This window comes from Chelonia mydas, chromosome 24 (assembly GCF_015237465.2).
Source record: "Chelonia mydas isolate rCheMyd1 chromosome 24, rCheMyd1.pri.v2, whole genome shotgun sequence".
NCBI lineage: Eukaryota > Metazoa > Chordata > Testudines > Cheloniidae > Chelonia > Chelonia mydas.
In genome coordinates, this window is record NC_051264.2 from 9,689,098 (window position 1) to 9,711,016 (window position 21,919).

General features: G+C 59.3%; 1 protein-coding gene across 2 annotated transcripts in view; it reads left to right on the forward strand.

Annotated features, from left to right (window-relative positions):
- Positions 1 to 19,554, forward strand: part of NECTIN4 (nectin cell adhesion molecule 4) — a 45,195-nt gene extending 25,641 nt beyond the window's left edge. The window contains exons 2-9 of one of the 2 annotated variants that reach the window (XM_043535467.1): positions 3,631 to 3,984; positions 5,606 to 5,896; positions 6,477 to 6,597; positions 9,450 to 9,601; positions 11,666 to 11,816; positions 14,100 to 14,178; positions 14,946 to 15,035; positions 16,061 to 19,554. In XM_043535467.1, the coding sequence (XP_043391402.1) occupies positions 3,631 to 3,984; positions 5,606 to 5,896; positions 6,477 to 6,597; positions 9,450 to 9,601; positions 11,666 to 11,816; positions 14,100 to 14,178; positions 14,946 to 15,035; positions 16,061 to 16,330 (1,508 nt within the window). In that variant the 3' untranslated portion in view covers positions 16,331 to 19,554. The remainder of the gene's footprint in view (positions 1 to 3,630; positions 3,985 to 5,605; positions 5,897 to 6,476; positions 6,598 to 9,449; positions 9,602 to 11,665; positions 11,817 to 14,099; positions 14,179 to 14,945; positions 15,036 to 16,060) is intronic. The other variant, XM_043535468.1, reaches the window with a different exon arrangement.
- Positions 19,555 to 21,919: the final 2,365 nt, after the last annotated feature.

Consider the following 21,919-nt stretch of genomic DNA (forward strand, 5'->3'; position numbering starts at 1 on the left):
GAAATGGAATTTACTGGCCTGTGAGCTTCAGGAGAGAGGATCTAACCTTCCCTTAGCTTCAAAATCTACGATCATCAGATTCATGTGACCCTTCTCCAGACAGAGAATGTACAGAGACAGAATCCCTCCATCGCATCGAATAACAATTACAACCTGGGAATTCCACCATCTGCTACTGACGAGGGGACCGACCCATTCCTATGACAGTGCCTTTCAGAGTTGTGATGGGAGGGTGCATGGGCCTTTGGGGTTTCACCAAATCTGTACTTTAAAAAAAAAAAAAGTTTGGTTGAAGTTTTCTGGAGCCATTTTTCACTTGATCAAAACTTATTTTGAAGGAGATTTAAAAACCCACCAGTTTTCAATTCAGTGGAAGTCAGCACTGTGTAATAATAACAATAATTAATATAAAAGCAGCAGCAGCTAAGAGTGCAGCTTTTTCCAAAGCAAAATGGGTCTTGGAACCCCAAAGGCTCGTGTGCTGTTCTGAATCTAGAACCCCTGGTATTCAAATGGGAAACCTAGAACCTGTGCTGGTGGACTGGATCATTCTAGAGCTGCATGTTTTCCAGGGTTCCATGTAGAATCCCTGCTGTTCAGTGGGTAAATCCGGATGCCAGGACGCCAGACCCGAATGGTGTCAACGAGCATCGCGCTAGAGATGCTGAATTTACACCAGCTGGGGACTTGGCCCCTGATTCCCAGTAGGTGACTCTCCAATCAGTTATTTTCAATGGCTTCTAAATGTAACAAAGCAACTTCTACCCTCCCTGGGGGCCCATTGGCCTGGAGAGAGCTCCCACGAGCAGCCATAGGGCCACGAGGGTAACGCTGGGCTCTGACTCCTCTGCCCCCAGCACTCCCCAGCTACTGGCCCAGCTATGGGACCTGTCCCTTTCTGCCTTGTGTGTGTCAGTTGCTCAGCTGGGAATGGTGGGGGTGGGCAAGACTCCAGTGCAGGTGGCTGTGAAGTCGGACAGGCTGTGGTCTCCGCCTGAGAGCCCTTGGGGAACCAGGGGAAATGCATCAAGCCCCATTCCGAAATTCCTGGGGAAGCCACCAAGGAGGTGGGGAGTACCTGAGCCCCCTTCAGTGGGGCAGGGCTCTCCCTGCCTTCGCCCAGCTCTGAGGCAACTGCGCCAGCCCCTCCTCGAGTGGGGGTGAAGGGGAGGATGTGGGGAGAGGACGGGAGTGGAATCTGCACAAGCTGCTGCACGGCCCTTGGTATCTGAGCAGGCCGGTTTATCTGGACTCGCTAGCCCGTCTGCTTCCCCAGAGGGAGCAGCATTCCTCAGCCCGTGGCTCTGGCTGGAGAGAGGCCAGGTCTGAGCACAGCACGCCCTCCCGCTGCGCAAGGCAGCGATCTGCAGAGGGGTGCGCTGCGGGCTGGCCCCACAGAAATGCAGTCAGCGCCTTCCTCGCAGGAGGTGATTCCATCAGACTCGTCGGCAAGGACGCACAGTCGCATGGGCTATCCACCAGCATGCTTCAGGGCAGGGGGCTGATACCAGCTGGGGGTCAGGAAGGACTGAAGGTTCTTTGCCATCCTTTATTATTTATTTATTCTTTGCATTACCGTAGCCCCAGCCGTGGACCAGGCCCCATGGTGCAGGCGCGTTATTTATTAGATGTATCACAGTAGCACCTGGGCACCCCAGTCACAGGCCAGGACCACATTGCGCTAGGTGCTGTACAAATACAGCCCCTGCCCCGAGAGCTGACAATCTGAGTGTAAGTCAAGAGACAACAGCTGGATATAGACAGATGAGGGGAGGTCAATGAAACTTGGAGAAAAGATAGGGGGCTGAATGGCCCATTGGTCTGTTCTGAGATGGCTGCAGGGGTCTAGTATGGTTAGAGCACCAGGACTGAGCGTCAGGACTCCTGGGTTCTGTTCCCAGCTCTGGGATGGCGTGGGGGCTAGTGGTTAGCACACAGGGATCTGGGCATCAGGATTCCTGGGTTCTGTTCCCAGCTCTGTAGGGGAGGGAGATCCTGTGATTAGAGGAGGGGCCCAAGTAGCGGTCCCAGTTGGGTGACTGTCTGACTACATGGCCTTAGGGCAAGTAATAGGAATGCAGCTTTTGTCAGATCAGACTGGCCGGTTGGTGCATGGAGCCAATTATCCTGCCTCCAGCTGGCGCTTCGGAAAATGGTAAAAAGTCCCCCACTGCACTGGGCCTGTCCCAGGCAGGAGGCCAGACAGTGATCACAAGGGTCCCTTCTGGCCTTGGATGCTGGTGGATGCCAGGCTGGAGGAACTGCTGCTCTGACCTGGTGCAACAGTTCCTGGGTGAAGAGGCGACCATCCTGGATCCTTCGGAAATGTTTCCACCCACGCTGGGACCCTCTTGCTCTCGCTGACCCCCATCCTGCGTTCCCTTCCCATCCTGTTGAGCGCTGGCATGGTGCCCAGGACTGGGAAGGAGATGGGGAGTGAGGAGTCAGGTCGCAGGGGTACTGTACCCACCATGTAGCTGGCGCGACTCCCAGGGAACCCACTCAGCCCAGTGCCAGGGAACAGCGAGGATGCCCACGTAGTGTTATTGGCAAAACAGCCGCTCAGTGGTGCGTGTTTGCGTAGTGTTGAGGGGCTCATGGTGCTGGGGGTCGGAAGAGCAAGGAGTGCTTTGTGGGCACAGCATAGGCGTGGGTCAGGACTCCTGGGTTCTAGTCCTGGTTCTGCTGCCGACTCACTGGGTGACCTTGGGCAAGGCATGTCCCCGCCCTGTGCCTCAGTTTCCCCCACTGTCAAATGGGGTTGATGATACTGACCTCAGAGAACTGTCTCCCCTGGACAGAAGCGCCCCAGGATGACAGTCCTCTCCCTTTCTCTCCCGCCTGCCCTCTGACGGGCTCGGAGCAGGAATTCATCCCTCGTAAGGGTGCTGGGAGGCAAGGCTGAGGCATCCACGTTTCATAGAAGGGGAAACTGAGGCCCAGGGAGGCGATGTGACTTACCCAAGGTCTCGGACCCAATCAGTAGCAGCTCCAGGAATAGATCCCAGGGTCCTGACTCCTAGTCCACTGCACTATCTGTCCCGTCTGTGCCTGCCTGAGAGAACTTTGTTCCCAGTACGGGGGAACGTCCCAGGAGGCCCCCCACTGTCTCTGTGGCCAGGAAGGGGAACTAGTGACTGCCCTCTCCTCTCAGGGGCCTGCTACTCACAGCCGCGGGCTTGTGGCAGTGCCGCTGCGGTCCTGCAAGATCCGACCTTCTGGGGCACGTCTGATCCCATAAGGGGTTGGGATCCTGTCTGTGGAGCGGGACCCCCTGGCCCAATTTGGTCTAGCCTGGGCTGACCCCAGAGGGTCCCCATCCCCTGAGGTTGGGTAGACTGGCCTCTGGACCAGCTCAGATGGCCGCATCCCTGGAAAGTCCATCTATCATGAGTGCTTTAGGGTGTGCCCATGGCATTATGGGAGCTGACCCCACTGTGTGTAGGGCCCCTCCAGGCGGGGGGCTTGTGTGTGCGGGGGGAGCTTGCCTGTGCTCTTCTGTGGGCAAAGAGAGGACTTCACCTTCATGGGTCCTGACACAGTCCCAGCCGGCTCTGAGTGGCTGGGGAGGGGGGGGGTCTTCCCGCCCTGGGGGCCGTGGGTTAACCCTTCCCCTTCTCGTGCCCACAGGGTCCCTGGCGGGGGTGCTGGAAATGGAGCGCAGCGTCACGGCGGTGCTGGGCAAGGACGTGGTGCTGCCGTGCCGCTACCGGGCTCAGGAGGGCGAGAAGGTGGTGCAGGTGACGTGGCTGAAGCAGGGCCCCGAGGGGCAGAACGTGGAGATCGCCGTGCTGAACTTGGAGTACGGGGAGCACATCCAGGAGCCCTACGTGGGGCGGGTGCTGCGGCAGGCGCCGGGGCCGCTGGAGGACGGCGCCATCGTGCTGAAGAACGCCGTGCAGGCCGATGAGGGCGCCTACGAATGCCGCCTTATCACCTTCCCCTCGGGCAACTTCGAGGGCAGCATGACGCTCAGTGTGCTGGGTGAGGGTCCGGGCACAGGGCACCGGGGCTGCCTTGCACTGCCCTACAGGTGCCCTTGGCTCTGCTGGGCCAGCCGTGGGCAGAGCTGCCTTCCCCACTCCAGCCAGCTAGGCCACTGCAGAGATTGGGGGCACGCAGGGCTGCCCCGGCCATTGGGATGGGAGCAGCCCTGAGCCCCAGCCTTCAGGGGACCTGAACGCTTGGTCTCCGGGCCAGGCCTGTGTTGGGGGAGAGGGACCCCGAAGGGGTGGGGGCGATACAGTGAGTGTAGGGGGAGCTGGGTATGCAGGGGTGGCCCTGGAGGGGTGGGCAGGGTGTCTGCATGAGGCCCTTTGGGGGAGGAGCTGAGCCTGTTCGGGGCCCCTTGGAGTGCGAGCCCCTTGGGGGCCAGGAGCCAGGCCTGAGTGGCCCCCGCGGGGCAGGAGCAAGGCCTGGGCAGGGCGCCCCGAGACAGGAGTTGGGCCTGCGTGGGGTTCCGTGGAGGGGGCCGTAGTTGGGCTGCGTGGGGCCTAAGGTTGCCAGGCGTCCGGTTTTCGACTGGAACGCCCGGTCGAAAAGGGCTCTTGGCGGCTCTAGCTGGCACCGGTCGGCGGCACAGCGGGGCCCTGGGGCTAAGGCAGGCTCCTTGCCTGCCCTGGCTCTGCGCGGCTTCCGGAAAAGCGGCCACCAGGTCCCTGCAGCCCCTAGGCGCTGGGACACTGGGCAGCCAGGGACTTCGAGGCTCTGTGCACTGCCCCGAGTGCCGGCTCCGCAGCTCCCATTGGCTAGGAACCATGACCAATGGGAGCTGCCGGGGGGCGGTGCCTGCGGGCAGAAAGGCAACATGCACAGTGCAGAGAGCCGCCTGCCCGCCCATGTGCCTAGAGGCCGCGGGGACCTGGCTGCCGCTTCCTCGGAGCTGCGGTAAGTGCCGCCGGGACCCCCCACCCCTAGCCTGAGCCTCCCACCCCGCACACCCCAACCCTCTGCCCCAGCTTGGAGTTCCCTACCACACCCCAAATCCCTCATCTCCTGCTTCACCCCAGAGCCCACAGTCCCAGCTGGAGCCCTCACCCCCACGCACCCCAACGCCCTGCCCTATCCTGGAGCCCCCTCCTGCATCCCAAACCCCTCATCCCCGACTTCACCCCAGAGCCCACACCCCCAGCTGGAGCCCTCACCCCCACGCACCCCACCCCCTGCCCTAGCCTGGAGCCCCCTCCCACACCCCAAACCCCTTATCCTCTGCACCCCAAACCCCTCATCCCCAGCCCCACCTCAGAACCTGCACCCCCAGCCGGAGCTTCCCCTCCCCTGCACCCCAAACCCCTGCCCTAGTCTGGGGCTCCTTCCTGCACCCCAAACCGCTCATCCCCAGGGCAGTAGTTGGGCTGTGCAGGGTCCAGGGGGGTAGGGGGTGGGCTGCGCGGGACCGCATGGGGGTGGGGGGCAGTAGCTGGCCTGCATGGGGCCCTGTGGAGGGGAACAGTAGCTGGCCTGCATGGGGTCCCGTGGGGGTGTGCAAATGCTGGGCTGTGTGGGGCCCTGGGGGGCGGGGGAGTGTGCAAATTCCAGACGGCATGGGGTCCCGGGGGGAGGCTGCCTTTTACACCCCCGTCACCGCTCTGCATTCTCTCTGCAGTGCCCCCGCTGCCGACCCTGAACCCCGGCCCCCCGCTGGAGGAGGGGCAGGGGAGGACGCTGGCCGCCTCCTGCACGGCCGAGGGCAACCCCATGCCCACAGTGACCTGGGAGACGCAGGTGCGCGGCACCAACAGCACCCGCCACTCCTCGCACCCCCGCTCAGCCTCCGTCACCAGCGAGTTCTTCCTGGTGCCTGGGCGCAGCATGAACGGCCAGACGCTCACCTGCGTCGTGAGCCACCCGGGGCTGCTGCACGAGAAGAGGATCACCCACGTGCTGAGTGTCGCCTGTACGTCCCAGCCCGGAGGGCGGCATGGGGGGCACAGCCCTGGGGGGGGGGCTGCCATGGGGAAGCACAGAGACCCACAGCGAAGCTGCCATGGGGGGCAGAGATCCCCTCCAGGAGGTGATATGGGGGAGGGACAGAGACCCCTTGGGAAGCTGCTGTGGGGGCAGAGATCCCCCCAGAAGGTGCCATGGGGGTGGGGCGGAGACCCTTAGGGGCCTGCCATGGAGGTGCTGGAGGGCTGGCATGGGGTAGGGCAAAGGCCCCTGAGGGGTTGTCATGGGGGGCAGAGACCCACTGCGGGGTGCTGTGGAGCAGTGGGAGGAGCAGAGACACCCAAGGGGAGCAGCTATCGGAGTGGGAAGGCATATACCCCCTGGTGGGGGAGGGCTGAAGGGGAACCCCAGATCAGATGGGGCCCCAGGGGTTTAGTTGAGGGGCTTGGGGCGGGGGACATGTTTGCACAGACCAAGGTGAGTGTGGGGTCAGTGATGGAAAGGGCACAGGCTGGGGGGCGAAGAGGGGGCTCAGATGGGCGTTTCTCTCTCCCCCTCCTCACGGTCGTTGCCCTCCCCCTGCCCAGATCTCTCGGACGCCTCAGTGCGAGGGCACGAGGAGGAGGAGGACTGGCAGGCGGGCAAGGAGGGCGTCTCGCTGAAGTGCCTCGGCGAGGGCAACCCCCCACCCACCTACAACTGGACCCGGTAAGTGTGAGCCCACCGTTTGCGGGCAGGGTTCCCCTTCCCAGCACAGCTCCGGGGGCAGAGGAGGGGGCAGGGCTGGCCTGTGCCTCTATCGGGGGCTGGCGCTGGAGGGTTGTGGGGGCTCAGGTCTGAGAAGCACCCCCAAGTTTGGACTCGCCGCCCAGCCTCAGAGGGTCAGCCAGACCGGGCTCTGGGTCTCATAGGGGAGTTTGCCATGATTGCAGACTCCAAGGGGGTGCCCATTCCCCACCCGCCTCCAGCCAGAATATGGGCACGAGGAGCTGGTGTGACCCACACAAGAGCCTACTACAGCTGCCAGTTAGTGGAGTTACTCCTGCAGCAGGAGGCAGCAGCTGGTGTTTTAGTTCTGGAGGTCCAGGGTTCGAATCCTGGTGACAACCAGCTCGCGCTGTGGGGTGGAGCTCCAAGAAGGGCTGTGTTCTGGGTCAAAGTGCCGGTCGATGGCTGCCCTCCCTGGCCAAACCATAGGCCTGTCTTCATTCCTGGCTACCTCAAAGCCAGCGAGTTGGTGACATAGAATCGTAGGACTGGAAGGGACCTCGAGAGGTCATCTGCACTCATGGCAAGACTAAATATGATCTGAGACCATCCCTGACAGGGGTTTGTCTAGCCTGCTCTTCACAATCTCTAGCTGCGTGGCATACTCTGCATGTCAGCCGGTCAGTCCCAGCTGAGTTTGAGGTTTGCCAGGTGCTGCCTGTACCAGCTGTGATTTCACACGGGCAAGCCTCCGGCAGCTGGGACTGCAAGGCTGCGAGCTTCCCCTGAGCAGTGCCCTCCCACTCCAGGCCACAAAATCAATTTCACCTCCGTCTTCTTTCTGCCAGCCCAGGCTGGGTGCCCATTAGCCTGGTCCCAGACCTGCGGCTGCATTCCCAGCCAACAACGCTCGTGATCCCAGAGAGTGGGAATCCAGGCGGCTGGAGTGCACAGCTCCCACGGAGCCATTCGAAGGGAAGCTTTAACTTCCATAAACACTTGAGTCATCGCCCAGCCATCTCTGTTGTCTTGGGAGCCCTGGGGCGGCAGGGACCGGCTGGGACATGCTGTAGGTCGCTGGAGGCAGCCCGGGGCCCCATGCACCCGCAGGGAGGAGAGGCTAAGGGGCAGAATGGGGAACATGGGGCGAGCGAGGCTCCCTCGGGGCTCTGGCCAGGCCCTGCAGGGAGAGGGCCTTTGACTGGGATGCCTAGAGGCTGGCAAGGAGGGCCTGTGCACAGTGCCAGCGCTGCTATTAAAAGGAGGGCATGTGCCAGCCCCTGGCCCCATGGGACGCTGGCCTGGGTCAGCCTCCAGGTGTTACTGCACTGGGCGTGCTACATAATCAATGGTTGGAGCTTTCTCCCCACGCTGCCCCCCGAAAGCCAGGCACGAAACATAGTGGGGCTTTGAGGAACACCCCTCTCCCCTTTTCCTTTTCCCTTTCTTTTCCCTCCACAGGCATTTTCCCATCCCCGGGGAATTTCCCGAGCCGAGGGAGGGGCCGAGGGGCCAAGCCCCTGGAGACTCTATGATTTGAACCCCTGGATCCTGCTTTGTGGGGCCTGAAACAGGGCCAAAGGGACGTGCTTCCTAGCCAAAGCGGCAGCCAGATGGTTAATAGACCCAGCGAGCCCTGCAGAGGGGAAAAGGAAGGGTCCTATTTGGGTGGCATCCCACAGGGTCTTAGTGTGTGGGCCCATGTGTTTGGGCCTGGGAGTATGTGCAGGTCCCTACTCAAGAATTTGTGTGTGTGTGTGTGTGTTTGATCGTTCTTGGGTGTACCTGGGTTCGTGTGTGTGTGTACCTGGGTATGTGTGTACCCAGGTGTGTTTGTGCTAAGGTGATCATTCTTATATGTACCTGTTTGTGTGTGTGTATATGCCTGGGTCTATGGATGTGATATCGTGTACAAACATGTGCGTTTGTTTTTGGGGTCTGGTTGTGTGGCTGCGTGTGGACGTGTTTTTGTATTCGTGCTCATGTGTCTGCCTTGTGTTTGTGCCCGTGGGTGTGTAAATTGGAGGGTGGGTGCCTGGATAGGCATGTGTTTCTGTGCACCTTGACACTATACGTTGTGTAGATGGGTTTGGGGAGATGTACTTGTGTTTGGGTGTCTATGTGAACGTGTGTGTGTGTGTGTGTGTACACGTGCATGTGTTGGGGCACTTACGTGTGTGTGTTTGGGCATGGGTTCGTGTTGTGTGCGTGTGTCCACATGTCCCTCTGTTGACATGTGTGTGTGTCCGTGTGTTGGCGTGTGGGATGGAACCGGTGGCCCGGGTCATGCCGACTCAGCCCCGTGCGGTGACGCAAGGAGCCGCGCAGCGTTCCGGGCTGTGTCTGGGCAGGCCCCGGCACTGGGCTCTGGCAGTGGATCAGCCGCGCAGGAACCGTGGGAAAAGGCAGGGAGCCCTTTGATTTCAGCACCTATTGTTCACGGTGTCCCGGCTCGCCCCGCCCACCACAGCCGCCTGTCCAGGCACGTCGGCCCGGGGAGGCAACCGGCGGCCATGGGGCTGCAGGGAGAGCCATGGGGCGCAGGGCGGGGGGGGGAGCCGTGAGACATTCTCTGTGTGGCTCCCTCCTGTCCATCCATGTGTCTCGCTGTGTCTCCATGTCTCCCTCTATTCCAGGGGTTCCAGCCTGTCCCATAGGGCCCCCCTTAGCACCTCCTTCCATTGGACCCCCCCTCCCCGTGCAGACCCCTGCTCTACGGCAGTGATGGCAGTTGGGAACAGCTGCTGCAGAGCACCCTGGTTAAAGCGAGTGGGATCGCTGCCCCCTGCCTGTTCAACCCCTTGCCCTCCCCGCTTAGCTCCCCCCTCTGACTCTGCCCCTCTGCTCCCCAGGCTCAACGGCCCCATGCCCGAAGGAGTGAAGGTCAAGGGGGCCACCCTCCTCTTCCAGAGACCCCTCACCCCCGACGACACTGGCGTCTACATCTGCCAGGTCGCCAACAGGTTTGCAGCCAAGGAGGTTCGGGCCAGCATCAGCATAAAAGGTAGAGTCTGGGGCAGGCGGGGTGGCAGCGCCCCCTTGTGGTGGGGTTGATAAGGCCCCTTGCGATGGTGGGGTTGGCTCTGATGGATAGAATAGGGCTGCTGGATGCAGACACTCCCTGGGGCTCTCCAGCTCCCCACCTGTGATGCCCAGTGTCATCACATGGGGGCACCCTCAGTCCCATCCTGGAGCCAGCAGCTGGAGAGGGGGCTGTGGGTTACCCTGCCCACCGGGTGGTGGTGCAGTCAGAGTGCTGGCTCTGGGCTCGCCCTGGGCCCTCTTCATGTGGGTCCAAATCCAGCCCCTTTGGGTTCAGGCACCCACCCCTCACCAGGGTCTGAGCTCTCCTGGGGGAATCTGCCCGTCTTGTCCCCTCTGCCCAGCAATTGCTCCAGGGCCTAGCGCTGCTCAGCGTCAGGGGGGCTCCGGAGTCCAGGAGAGCGTCAGGGCTTGGCTGGGTCAGCACCTGTGCAGGGAGCCCGCCCTGGAGAGCCCAGCACAGCACGAGGCAGGGATGGCGATACAGCAGGCAGCGCTCCGAATGCTGACCCAAGTGGTGCTGGGGCGCTGTGCTGCAGGGAGCAGGGTGGGGAATCCTTAGCCGTGCAGAAGCAGATTGGATCTTCAGAGCTAGCACCAACTGGGGCTGATAACTAAACATCAGGTGACCATCTGTCCACTCATCTGTCTGTCCACCCACCCATCCATCCACTCATCTGTCCATCCACCCATCCATCTGTCCCTCCGTCCATCTGTCCACTCATCCGCCCATTCATCCATCCGTCCGTCTGTCCACCCATCCATCTGTCCACCCATCCACTCATCTGTCCACCCACCCACCCACCCATCCATCCATCCGTCCGTCCGTCCATCCATCTGTCCACTCATCCGCCCATCCATCCATCCATCCATCTGTCCATCCGTCCATCCATCCATCCATCCACCCACCCACTCATCTGTCCACCCACCCACCCATCCATCCATCCATCCATCCATCCATCCATCCATCTGTCCACCCAACCATCCATCCGTCCATCCATCTGTCCACTCATCCACCCATCCATCCATCCATCCATCCACTCATCTGTATCCACCCACCCATCCATCCATCCATCCGTCCGTCCATCTGTCCACTCATCCATCCATCCGTCCATCCGTCCATCTGTCCACTCATCCATCCATCCATCCATCCATCCATCCATCCACTCATCTATCCACCCACCCATCCACCATCCATCCATCCATCCATCCACTCATCTGTCCACCCACCCACCCATCCATCCATCCATCCATCCACTCATCTGTCCACCCACCCACCCACCCATCCATCCATCCGTCCGTCCGTCCATCCATCTGTCCACTCATCCGCCCATCCATCCATCCATCCATCTGTCCATCCGTCCATCCATCCATCCATCCACCCACCCACTCATCTGTCCACCCACCCACCCATCCATCCATCCATCCATCCATCCATCCATCCATCCATCTGTCCACCCAACCATCCATCCGTCCATCCATCTGTCCACTCATCCACCCATCCATCCATCCATCCATCCACTCATCTGTATCCACCCACCCATCCATCCATCCATCCGTCCGTCCGTCCATCTGTCCACTCATCCATCCATCCATCCATCCGTCCATCCGTCCATCTGTCCACTCATCCATCCATCCATCCATCCATCCACTCATCTATCCACCCACCCATCCACCATCCATCCATCCATCCATCCACTCATCTGTCCACCCACCCACCCATCCATCCATCCATCCATCCACTCATCTGTCCACCCACCCACCCATCCATCCATCCACTCATCTGTCTATCCACCCACCCATCCATCCATTCGTCCGTCCATCTGTCGACTCATCCATCCATCTGTCCATCTCTCCATCCATTCATCTGTCTGTCCATCCTTCTGTCCGTCCAGTCTGATGCCCCTTTAGCCCCGGAGTCCGGGTTCCTGCCAGCCCACCCTTGTCGCTCGGACACCAGCTGTGCCGTACCCCCCCCCGCCTCCCCCGGCCACCGTCTCAGCCTCTCCCTGTCTGTCCCTCCCAGCAGAAAGTGAGCTGCAGAAGGTGAACGTGGTCTCGGCCTCGGTGGTGGTGGTGGGCATCATCGCAGCCGTGCTGCTCTGTGTGCTGGTCCTGGTTGTTGTGTTCATGACCCTCTACCACCGACGGAAAACCAGGCGCATCTCCGAGAAATAGTAAGAGACGGAGCAAGGGGGAGGGGCAGCTCCCTGGCGCACCCTCTCCCCCCCTCTGCCCCGGAGATACACCAACCCCCCTCACCTGGCCCCTCTGCCTTGCCTCCAGAGGGTCCCTTGACGGGATCCACGGGACCCACATAGAGAAGAGCTGAGCTCCTGCACAAATCATTACAGCAGGGAGCCTGCCCCAGCGTCACCGTCGCTCGCTGGGTGCTGAGCCTCAGGCCTGGGGACCCCGCTCCCGAGCTGGGCTGGGCTGAGCGAGCAGCAGAGGATGGGAGGCCGAGTGGGCAGCGTGGGACGGATGGTGCTGGCTACAGCGGGGTCTGCTGCAGAGAGTGGCTGGGCAAGCTTCTGCCCCCCCTTCGCATCCCACAAGCTCTGCCGATTCCCCTCAATCCCGACCCGCAGCCCCCTGCTATCCCAGCCCTGGGCACCCCCCACAGCTCTGCCGGTGCCCCTCAATCCTGACCCGCAGCCCTCTGCTATCCCGGCTCTGGGCTCTCCCCACAGCTCTGCCAATTCCCCTCAATCCCGACCCACAGCCCACTGCTATCCCAGCCCTGCCCCCACTTCTCTGCCAGCGCCCCTCAGTCCCGACCTGTAGCCCCCTCCTATCCCAGCCCTGGGCTCTCCCTACAGCTCTGCTGGTGCCCCTCAATCCCAACCCGCAGCCCCCTGCTATCCCAGCCCTGGGCACCCCCCACAGCTCTGCCGGTGCCCCTCAATCCTGACCCGCAGCCCTCTGCTATCCCGGCTCTGGGCTCTCCCCACAGCTCTGCCAATTCCCCTCAATCCCGACCCACAGCCCACTGCTATCCCATGTTACGAATTACACCTGGTAGGACACGCACACATGTGCTACGAATTACACCTGGTAGGACACGCACACATGTGCTACGAATTACACCTGGTAGGACACGCACACAAGTGCTACGAATTACACCTGGTAGGACACGCACACAAGTGCTGCGAATTATACCTGATAGGACACGCACAGTTCGAATCTAGGCTGAGGCACAGAAATAAAGTTCACAACTGCAGAGTTCCCAAAAGACACTAAGTTTATTACGCTCGAGCGTGGTGCCCCCCTGCTAGCCAGGAGGGGACCCTGAATACAGATTATACAAAGGTTATATACTTTTTAGCAAAGCATGTTGCCCTCGTGCATCGGAAACCTTAGCCAATAAACAAACCCTTGTCTTATCTACCACCTATCCCTGCTTGGTGCATTCCTCGTGCTATACCAGTATGTTAATTACACAGCATGGTCCTAAAGCCATGCATCAGTAACTTTTATTATCAGGATGGGAGGCCTCACATCAAGGCCAAGAGACAGGGAGTTAGAGACTGACAAAAACCAGATACTGCAAATCAAGGCAGGCTGGAGACAAGGAGGAGGATTTTCACACGGATTCGGTATCTAAGGATTACTCCTCCTGGTGTATGATGTGCTGGCATTTAGACAATGGTGGGCCCCAAACCAAAATGGAGTCACATGTGCTAACTTTTCCTTAACACCCAGCCCTGCCTCCACTTCTCTGCCAGCGCCCCTCAGTCCCGACCTGTAGCCCCCTCCTATCCCAGCCCTGGGCTCTCCCTACAGCTCTGCTGGTGCCCCTCAATCCCAACCCGCAGCCCCCTGCTATCGCAGCTCTGGGCTCCCCCCGTCACTAAGTCCTAGCATGGTCCAGGCACTTGTAGTTTTAACCCCTGCGAGCTGGTCAAGGTGACATTAAAACTGCCCGCGAGGGTTGTGCTGCGTTTCTGGCACTACGTCAGACGCCACCTGGGAGTCGTTTTGGCCCCCGACTGGACCTTGTGTGGTTTGAAATGCTGCCCTTCACCCCAGTGACGACCCAGCGCTCGGCTTTACCGGGTCGGTTCAGCCCCTGCAGGCGTACAACCCCTCCGCCCTGCCTGGAGATGTAGAAGGTGCTGACTGACTGTGACCTGGGCCCTGCTTAGAGAGACCTTGATGCAGGCCCTGCAGACAGACTCCTCTCCCTCCTTGCCCCTGACTAGGCAGCCACCCAAACTCTGGCACCCGGATCCTGCCTCAGGCTGCTCCCGGTGGGAATTGAGCCCCAGGCTTCCCTTATCACTGCGCTAACCTCTGCCAGCCAGGATACAAGCGGCTGGGAGCGGGTCTCAGGAGCAGCCTTGGAGGACCAGCCATGGGGTTTGAGGAGAGCACACAGCTCAGCCAGGCCACGGGGCTCCCAGGGCTGACCGGGACACGGATCTCACTGCTCACCCTGGTGTCTCTCTACCTGGCAGCGAGGAGGAGCTGACCATAACGAGGGAGAATTCCATCCGGCGCCTGTACTCCAGCCACAGCACCAGCACCCGGAACCAGGTGAGGGGGCCGGGAGAGTGGGGGGAGCCCAATGGGGAGGGAGTGGGGCCCTGGTGGGGATGTTCAGCCCCCTCCCCCTCCCACGATTATGCTGAATTTTCTCCCCATCCGATTTGCAGGGGAGCTGGCTCAGTAAAGAACCCAGCCTCCCCTGCAGGGAACGTGTGGAAAGACACGAGTGAGGTTTGGGGCTTGTTAGGAGACAGTAGACAGGGCAAGCCAACCCCATGGCGGGTAACTGGAGGCAGCTGCCCAGGCTGGATGGGGGATAGCTGGGGGCGGCTATGCGGAGCCTATAAGGATCACTGGGGGCAGCTACTCAGCCCCATAAAGGTAACTGGGGGCAGGGCTGCACAAAGGTTTTTGGGTGCCCAGGGCAAAATCTGAAACTGAGCTCCTCCCGCCCCCCAAAAATGACCCTGGAGACAAAAGGAATTCTGGCTGTGGGTGCAAAGACACTGGCGGGAGGTGAGGGGAGGTGACTCACCCATCCTGCGGGCCTGGGCCTGGCTCCCTGTGTGGGGCATGGGGACCCAGCACGTGGGGTCGCAGCCCTGCTCCGCTTTGGCCCGGCTGCCCCTGCCCCACGGAGCAGCCTTGTGCCCTGGCACCCAGTGCCACAGCGCCACTGATTCCTCGGGGGCCCTCTCGAACATGGGGCTGGGGCAAACTGCCCCTTTCATCCTGCCCTGGCTGGCCCTGGCGGGGCGTGAGGGAGACTGCCAGGACCAGGCGTTGGTCACCCGCCCTCTCTCTCCGTTTTTCAGACAGAGGAAACCCTGCACCTGCGGGGGGACAGCCGGCAGGGAAGCCTGCGGGGAGACAGCCTGCGTGGCACCAGCATCTGCTCCGTCTTGGTGAGGCGCGGGGCGGGGCTCTCAGCTCGCCCTGCAGGGCGGCTCCCGTTGCTCCTGTCCTGTGCTGATTCCCTTGGAGCTCGGAGTCGCGGCCCCGGAGAGGTGGCTGCGGGAGCCCCCTGCAGAGTCCCGTGGGGTCAGCAGTCGGACGGGGACTGGCACCCGGGGGGGGCCCCTCCCACCCCTTGGAGCCCCTGCAGCCGGTGGCTTGGCCTGAGCTACTGCAGCCCAGGCTGCCTTGGAAAGCGAGGGTCCAGGCCCCCAGGATGCACCCCCCACATCGCTCCCCCTGGCCAAGGCTGCTGAGGGTGGGCTCCTGCAGAGACGGGTTCCCTGCTCTGGCACACGTGTGGATGCGCTCACGCATTCTCACACCTGCTAGCTCACACCTGGACACCCTCACACACGTCTTCACACCCGCTAGCTCACCCATGCTCACACACACACAGCCCTCCGATTGGGGACTCATTCGTGCATCTCACACTCACAAGCCTGCCGCCCTCTGGTGCCCGCACACCCGCCCAGCCTACGCCCACACCGACCCATGTGCATGCACGCTCACCATCATTGCATTTCAGCCCAGAGCAAACCCCTGGTGCCTCGGGCCCTGAACCCCGGCAGAGCAAAGGGAAGCTGCCGCGGCACCCAGCCCCCAGAGAGCAGGTCTCCTAGCTGAGGTTACGCTGACCCCTACTGGCCTGGGCAGGGAGGACCACAAGTCATGCACTGACAATGGATATTCAGGCTCCTATGGCTTTCCCCAGGAGGGGAGAAGGTTTCCCAGCAGGTGTGTGTGTGTGTGTCAGGGGGAAATGCTGTTCCTCTGAGTCCTGACCTGCTCTGCTCAGCCAGTGGCTAGACTGCCCTCTCCCTAGCCACAGCGCCACCCAGTGGCTGCCCCGGGATCTCCCCAGGGATTAGCTAGCAGCCAGAGGGTGGGTGTGTGGGAGGACGTGTTCTGGGAAGGGGAACTCCCTGCTCTGCCCCCCATCCCCCCAGCTCAGTTGTTGTCTCCCGCGGCTTAGAGCGAGGAGGCAGAGGGGCGCAGCTACTCCACCCTGTCGACGGTGCGGGAGATTGAGACACAGACGGAGCAGACCCCGGCCCCAGTGCTGGCCCCGGAGGAGGAGAAGGAGGAGAAGGAGAAAGAGAGGGAGGAGGAAGAGGAAGAGGAGGAGCGGGAGGAGAACACCATCAAGGCAGCCATGACCCACTTTGTGCAGGAGAATGGCACACTGCGGGCCAAGCCCACCACCAACGGCATCTACATCAATGGGCGGGGCCACCTGGTGTGAGCCCGGGCCCACGGGCACAGACTGGCCTGGTGCCGATCAGGGCCGGGCCCTGGACACACAGATGCCCCCTGCAGCCTGCCAGCCCCTCCCGCTGGGACTGACCCATTGAGCCCTTGTGCAGACAGCCTGCTCTGGCTCTGGATTTCTGGAGAGGGCAGATCTGGTTCACTGTGGGGCAAAAGGGCCCCTGGCCAATTGAGGGGGTCCCCTACCCCCGCATTGGTCCTTGCTTCCTGCAACAGCCTCCTAGCTTTTCTGCATGGGATGTTTCCTGCCCGGCTGGCCCCGAGGGCCCCATGCATGCTCCTCCCTCTGACCTCCGCCACAGTGGGGCTGGAGAATGTGGTACCTGCCTATCCTGTCCTGTCTATCCCCAGAGGTAGGACTAGCCAGGAAGCGGCTCTGACGACTCAGGGAGCTGCCTACATCCCGACTGGGGGTAACAACTGTGAGGTCACGCTGCCTCCTGTAGGGGGCACTGTCAGAGCCACTGCATCTGACCCAGGTGGCGCTCAGAGCCACGCCCCCAGCACGGTGCGAGGGTGGGACCCCAGCCCTCTGTCGAGTCTGTCCTCTGGGCGACCCCAGGGACAGGCCCTCCCTGGAGAGCCCCCGGCTTCCTGTGCCATTCCTGGGATGTCTCTGTGCTCTGTGGTGCCCACCAGTGGCCGCGGGCGGACTAGCATCAAGGGCAAGTGAGCACGGAGACACCCCAGCAGGGGCACTTAGGGGTGGGGGAATCGGCGCCACCTGCTGGGCAAGAGGAACCCAAGCGCCTGCCTCAGCCCCATGCACACAGCCCACCCCCTGGGGCTTGGCATCTTGGTAAGGCAGGGGTGCGGCACCCCTGTGGCCGGGCTGCAATGAACACTGGGGTGTGAGAAGGTCTGGACCAAGACTGAGGGACACAGACAGACCCTGTGGTTCTCTCCGCTCTCTAGGTCCCAGCCTGGGTCCCACAGCTACACAAGAGAGCGCTGCCCCCCGGCCTCACCGGCTCCCCAACGCCACAGGGCCCGGCCCCAGGAGCTAATCTGGGCCCAGCCGGGGTTCAGGGGTGCTCGCCCTGGGTGGTTTAATGGAGGTAAAATTCCTCTGGTCCTGGGGCGACTGGGATCCTGGTGCAGGGAGTGGGGCTCTGAGGGTCTCCAAATACTTCGGGAGGGATGAAGTTCACCAAAGGTTTTTTTCCTGGTTGTTTAAAGCCATGGGGCTTCCCTCTCCCCCACCTCAGTGTAATGCACAAGTATTTTAAACCCTTGGGTTTCTAGTTATAGGGGCAGCCATGTCCGGGGCCCCAGCCCCCACAGCTGAGCGTGGGGTCGGGAGCAGGGATTGAACTGGGGATCTGCAGAACTAACAGGCCGAGTGTGAACCAAAAGGAGAAGACCCCTGAGCAGCATCAGGCGCTGCATGGCCGGGCCCAGCAGCTGGATTTGGGTGCCACCCGCTGGGTTACAGAGCTGGGCTGGGTTTGATTCTTTCCCTGGGGTTTCTCTCCTTGGCAGAGTACAAACAGGTTGAGCCCCAGTGGGACCCCAGCAGGGTTGAACCTGGGCCCAGCGCATTCTCCCAGTCCCGGTCCACACAGCCCCATGGCCAGATCATCGTGCCCCCCGGTCACGCTCTCCTCTGTGCCCATGCAGGGTGTTGGCATTGACAGAGCAGCTAGGGTTGAACCACGAGGGCTGTTCCTGCCCAGAAATGGTCTCGTTTCTGCTGGGGTAGGGGCCTGTTTGCAGGCCCAACACTCACCAGGGGGTGAAGGTTTGGCAGGAGGGAGGAGTAGGGCCATTTCTCTAAATCCTTAACAGAACGGCGGCCCGGTGACCCTTCAGCTGATGCTGGGCCACGGTTCCCCCAAGGTGGCCCCACCCTGCTCCCCTCGGAGTCAGTGGCAAACCTCTCCTGGGCTGCAAGCCCTCTCCCCCATCTGGTCATTGGCAACCAGAGGCTGGTTCATCCCCACGGGACGCTGATGTTGCAGGTCTGCACAGGGGGGCAACTCATGGCTCCACGGAGGGACCAAACGGAGCCTTGCCATTGACACCCCACTCGTCCCCCAGGGCTTTGGATCAGGCTCTGTGTCCTCTTTGCCCCACGTCCGATATTTTGGGGAGGGCCCCCCCAAGCAGACCGCCCCTCCCCCCGACAGCAGGAGAGCACATCTGGCCCGGAGGAGTGGCTGGGCTTCGTGTCAGGCCATGTGGAACCTCCTTCAGTGTGAAATCCATGGAGGGGTGCCGGGGATGGATTTGGCTCCTCGTCCCTGGGGGCAGGGGGTACCCGGAATCAGACCAAGAATACGCCAGGCCCAGTCTGGCCTGGTGCGGAATGCTGCTGCCCCCTGGTGGTGATATTTATAACGTTTTTATGTATGGTTTATTTCTATGTTTTGCTGCCCCTCCATGGGCCATTCTCAGGGCAAGAAAGACCTAGAGTGGCGAGGTCTAAAGCAATGAGCGTTGGCCTAACCCGGCTCCGAAGTAAAGCCCCCGCAGGGGTGGATTTAGGGCTCCAAGAAAGTCCTGCTTGGCACGCAAGTAATGCTCCCAATCTGCCTGGCCAGCGGGAAGAGGGGCCGGGGCTGTGCCCTGCGGGATCTGAGTGAGATGGGAAAGTGGAGGAGTAGGGACGGGGCTTTTCCACGGTGTAGAAACAGAGGGTTTGCTGCCTTGGTTCAGACGCCTGGCCTGTCTCATCCCATCTCCTCACCCCCTGTGAGATTGGATCAGACCACGGGTTCTTCTAGGCCCCAATCCAAAGCCCACCGAAGTCACTGGGCAACTTTCCATTGACTTCTGGGACTATTGGCGCAGACTCCATGCCCCACATCCCACCTCCACTAATGGCCAATACCTGATCCTTCAGCTAAAGACAAGCCCTTGTGCGTGTAGCCAGCTGTGCCATGCCTCCAGACCCCTGCCGTCTGGCGCCCAAAGCGTGAGAGTTGTTCTTACCTTCAAATTGTCTTGGGAAAGGAAATTAAACCAGGTTTGAAAGCCCAGGCCCAGGTCGATTTCAGAGGGGCAATTGTGTTGCATTTTTGATTCCGAGGGGTTTGGGGGTAGTCTCTGGAGGTAGTGGCGGGGATTCCCTGTCCTGTGTATGTTCTGTAAATGTGTGTGTATATAGAGCTCCCTATCTATGTGTATATAGATGTATATGCCTATTCTTTTTGTTATATGTACTGCTGGTTTTGTAAATAAATTCCCCATTTGGCACCCTGGGACTTCTGGGTTAGTCCCTTTTGCTTGTCTCCTTGGGGGCTCCTGGCCTGGCTGAAGGATCCAAATGGGCGGCGGGTCGGCGGGAGCTCAGAGAACCTCAGAGCAAACGGCCCGGAGCTGGAGAGGAGGAAAGGAATGAATATGAGCACTTGGCTTTCACCCACATGGGCAGTGACTGGGTTTGATGCCCATGGCAGGGTCTTGTGTGACTGTGAGAGAGAGAGGGAGCGAGAGAGACCTGTGACTTGTGCGTGTGTACATATGCATGTGATTGTACATGCATGCACTTGTAATTGTGTGTTTACATGTGTGTGATTGCGTTTACATGCATGATTGTATGCATGCACATGTGAGTTTGTGTGTTTGCATGCATGTGAGTGTGTTTGTGTGTGCACACTTGTGTGATGCTATGTTTTACGTGTGTGGTTTTTGTTAGTGTGATTGCGTCTGGGAGTGCGCTTGGCTTCACTGCAAAGTCAGCTTGTCTGGCAGCTCGCCTTTCGTCCACACACACAAGCCCCTCCCTTGGGTGTAGTGGTGCTGGGCACTCGGGCTGGGCTATATGGTAAAGCCCAAGTGAGCCCAACCTGTCAGCTGCTAACACGACCACTCTGCAGTGTGGATGCAGGAGTGGGTAGGTGTTAAAGTCTCTGTGTGTGTGTGTATCTGTATATGATGAGTGTGTATGTGGCTTGATATGTGTGTATGTGTATCTGTGTGTAGCAGTGTGTGTATCTGTATATGATGAGCATCTATGTATGTGTATCTGTGTGCATGTATATCAGTGTGTGTGTATCTGTATATGAGTATCTGTGTGTGTATGTATCTGTGTATCTGTGTGTGTGTGTGTCTGTATATGAGGAGTATGTGTGTGTATGTATCCATGTGCGTGTGTGTATCAGTATGTGTGTGTATCTGTATATGATGGGTATCTGTGTATGTGTGTATGTATCCGTGTGTGTATCTGTATATGTGTATCTGTGTGTGTGTGTGTGTATGTATCCATGTGCGTGTGTGTGTGTGTGTCCATGGGCATGTATCTGTGTGTGTGTATGTATCCATGTGCGTGTGTGTGTATCAGTGTGTGTGTCTATATATGATGAATATCTGTGTGTGTATCTGTGTTTCAGTGTATGTGTGTATCAGTGTGTGCATGTGTGTATCAGTGTGTGTGTATCTGTATATGATGAGTATCTGTGTGTGTGTGCGTGTGTATCTGTGTGCATATCAGTATGTTTATATATCTGTGTGTGTCTGTATCTGTATGCATATCAGTATGTTTATATATCTGTGTATCTGTGTGCATATCAGTATGTTTATATATCTGTGTGTATGTATATATATCTGTGTGTGTCTGTATCTGTATAAGAGTATCTACGTCTGTGTGTCTGTATATGAGAGTATTTCTGTGTGTGTATGTATCTATATGTGATGAGTATCTGTGTATGTGTATCAGTGTGTGTGTACCTGTGTGTGTGTATTTGTATATGTGTATCAGTGTGTGTGTGTATTAGTATATGAGTATCTGTGTATGTGTATCCGTGTGTGTGTATCAGTGTGTATCTGTATATGAGTATCTGTGTCTGTGTATCAGTGTGTGTATGTGTGTGTAGTGTGTATCCGTGTGTGTGTATCTGTATATGAGTATCTGTGTCTGTGTATCAGTGTGTGTGTGTGTGTATCCGTGTGTGTGTGTACCTGTATATGAGTATCTGTGTCTGTGTATCAGTGTGTGTGTGTGTATCCGTGTGTGTGTGTATCAGTGTGTGTGTGTACCTGTATATGAGTATCTGTGTCTGTGTATCAGTGTGTATCCGTGTGTGTGTGTATCAGTGTGTGTGTGTACCTGTATATGAGTATCTGTGTCTGTGTATCAGTGTGTATCCGTGTGTGTGTGTATCAGTGTGTGTGTGTACCTGTATATGAGTATCTGTGTCTGTGTATCAGTGTGTGTGTGTGTATCCGTGTGTGTGTGTATCAGTGTGTGTGTGTACCTGTATATGAGTATCTGTGTCTGTGTATCAGTGTGTGTGTGTGTATCCGTGTGTGTGTGTATCAGTGTGTGTGTGTACCTGTATATGAGTATCTGTGTCTGTGTATCAGTGTGTGTGTGTGTGTATCCGTGTGTGTGTGTGTATCAGTGTGTGTGTGTACCTGTATATGAGTATCTGTGTCTGTGTATCAGTGTGTGTCAAAGTCTCAGGGCCAATGGAAATGTTTCCTTCCAAGCCCAAGTCGATGCTGTTGGAAGAGCCAATCCGTGTCCTGCGCCATGCAGCATCTTCCAGGTGTGCAGCATGCGTGGCTAGGGGCTGAGGGGAGGCTGGCGCTGGAGGACTGCGCTGCGACACAAGCCGTG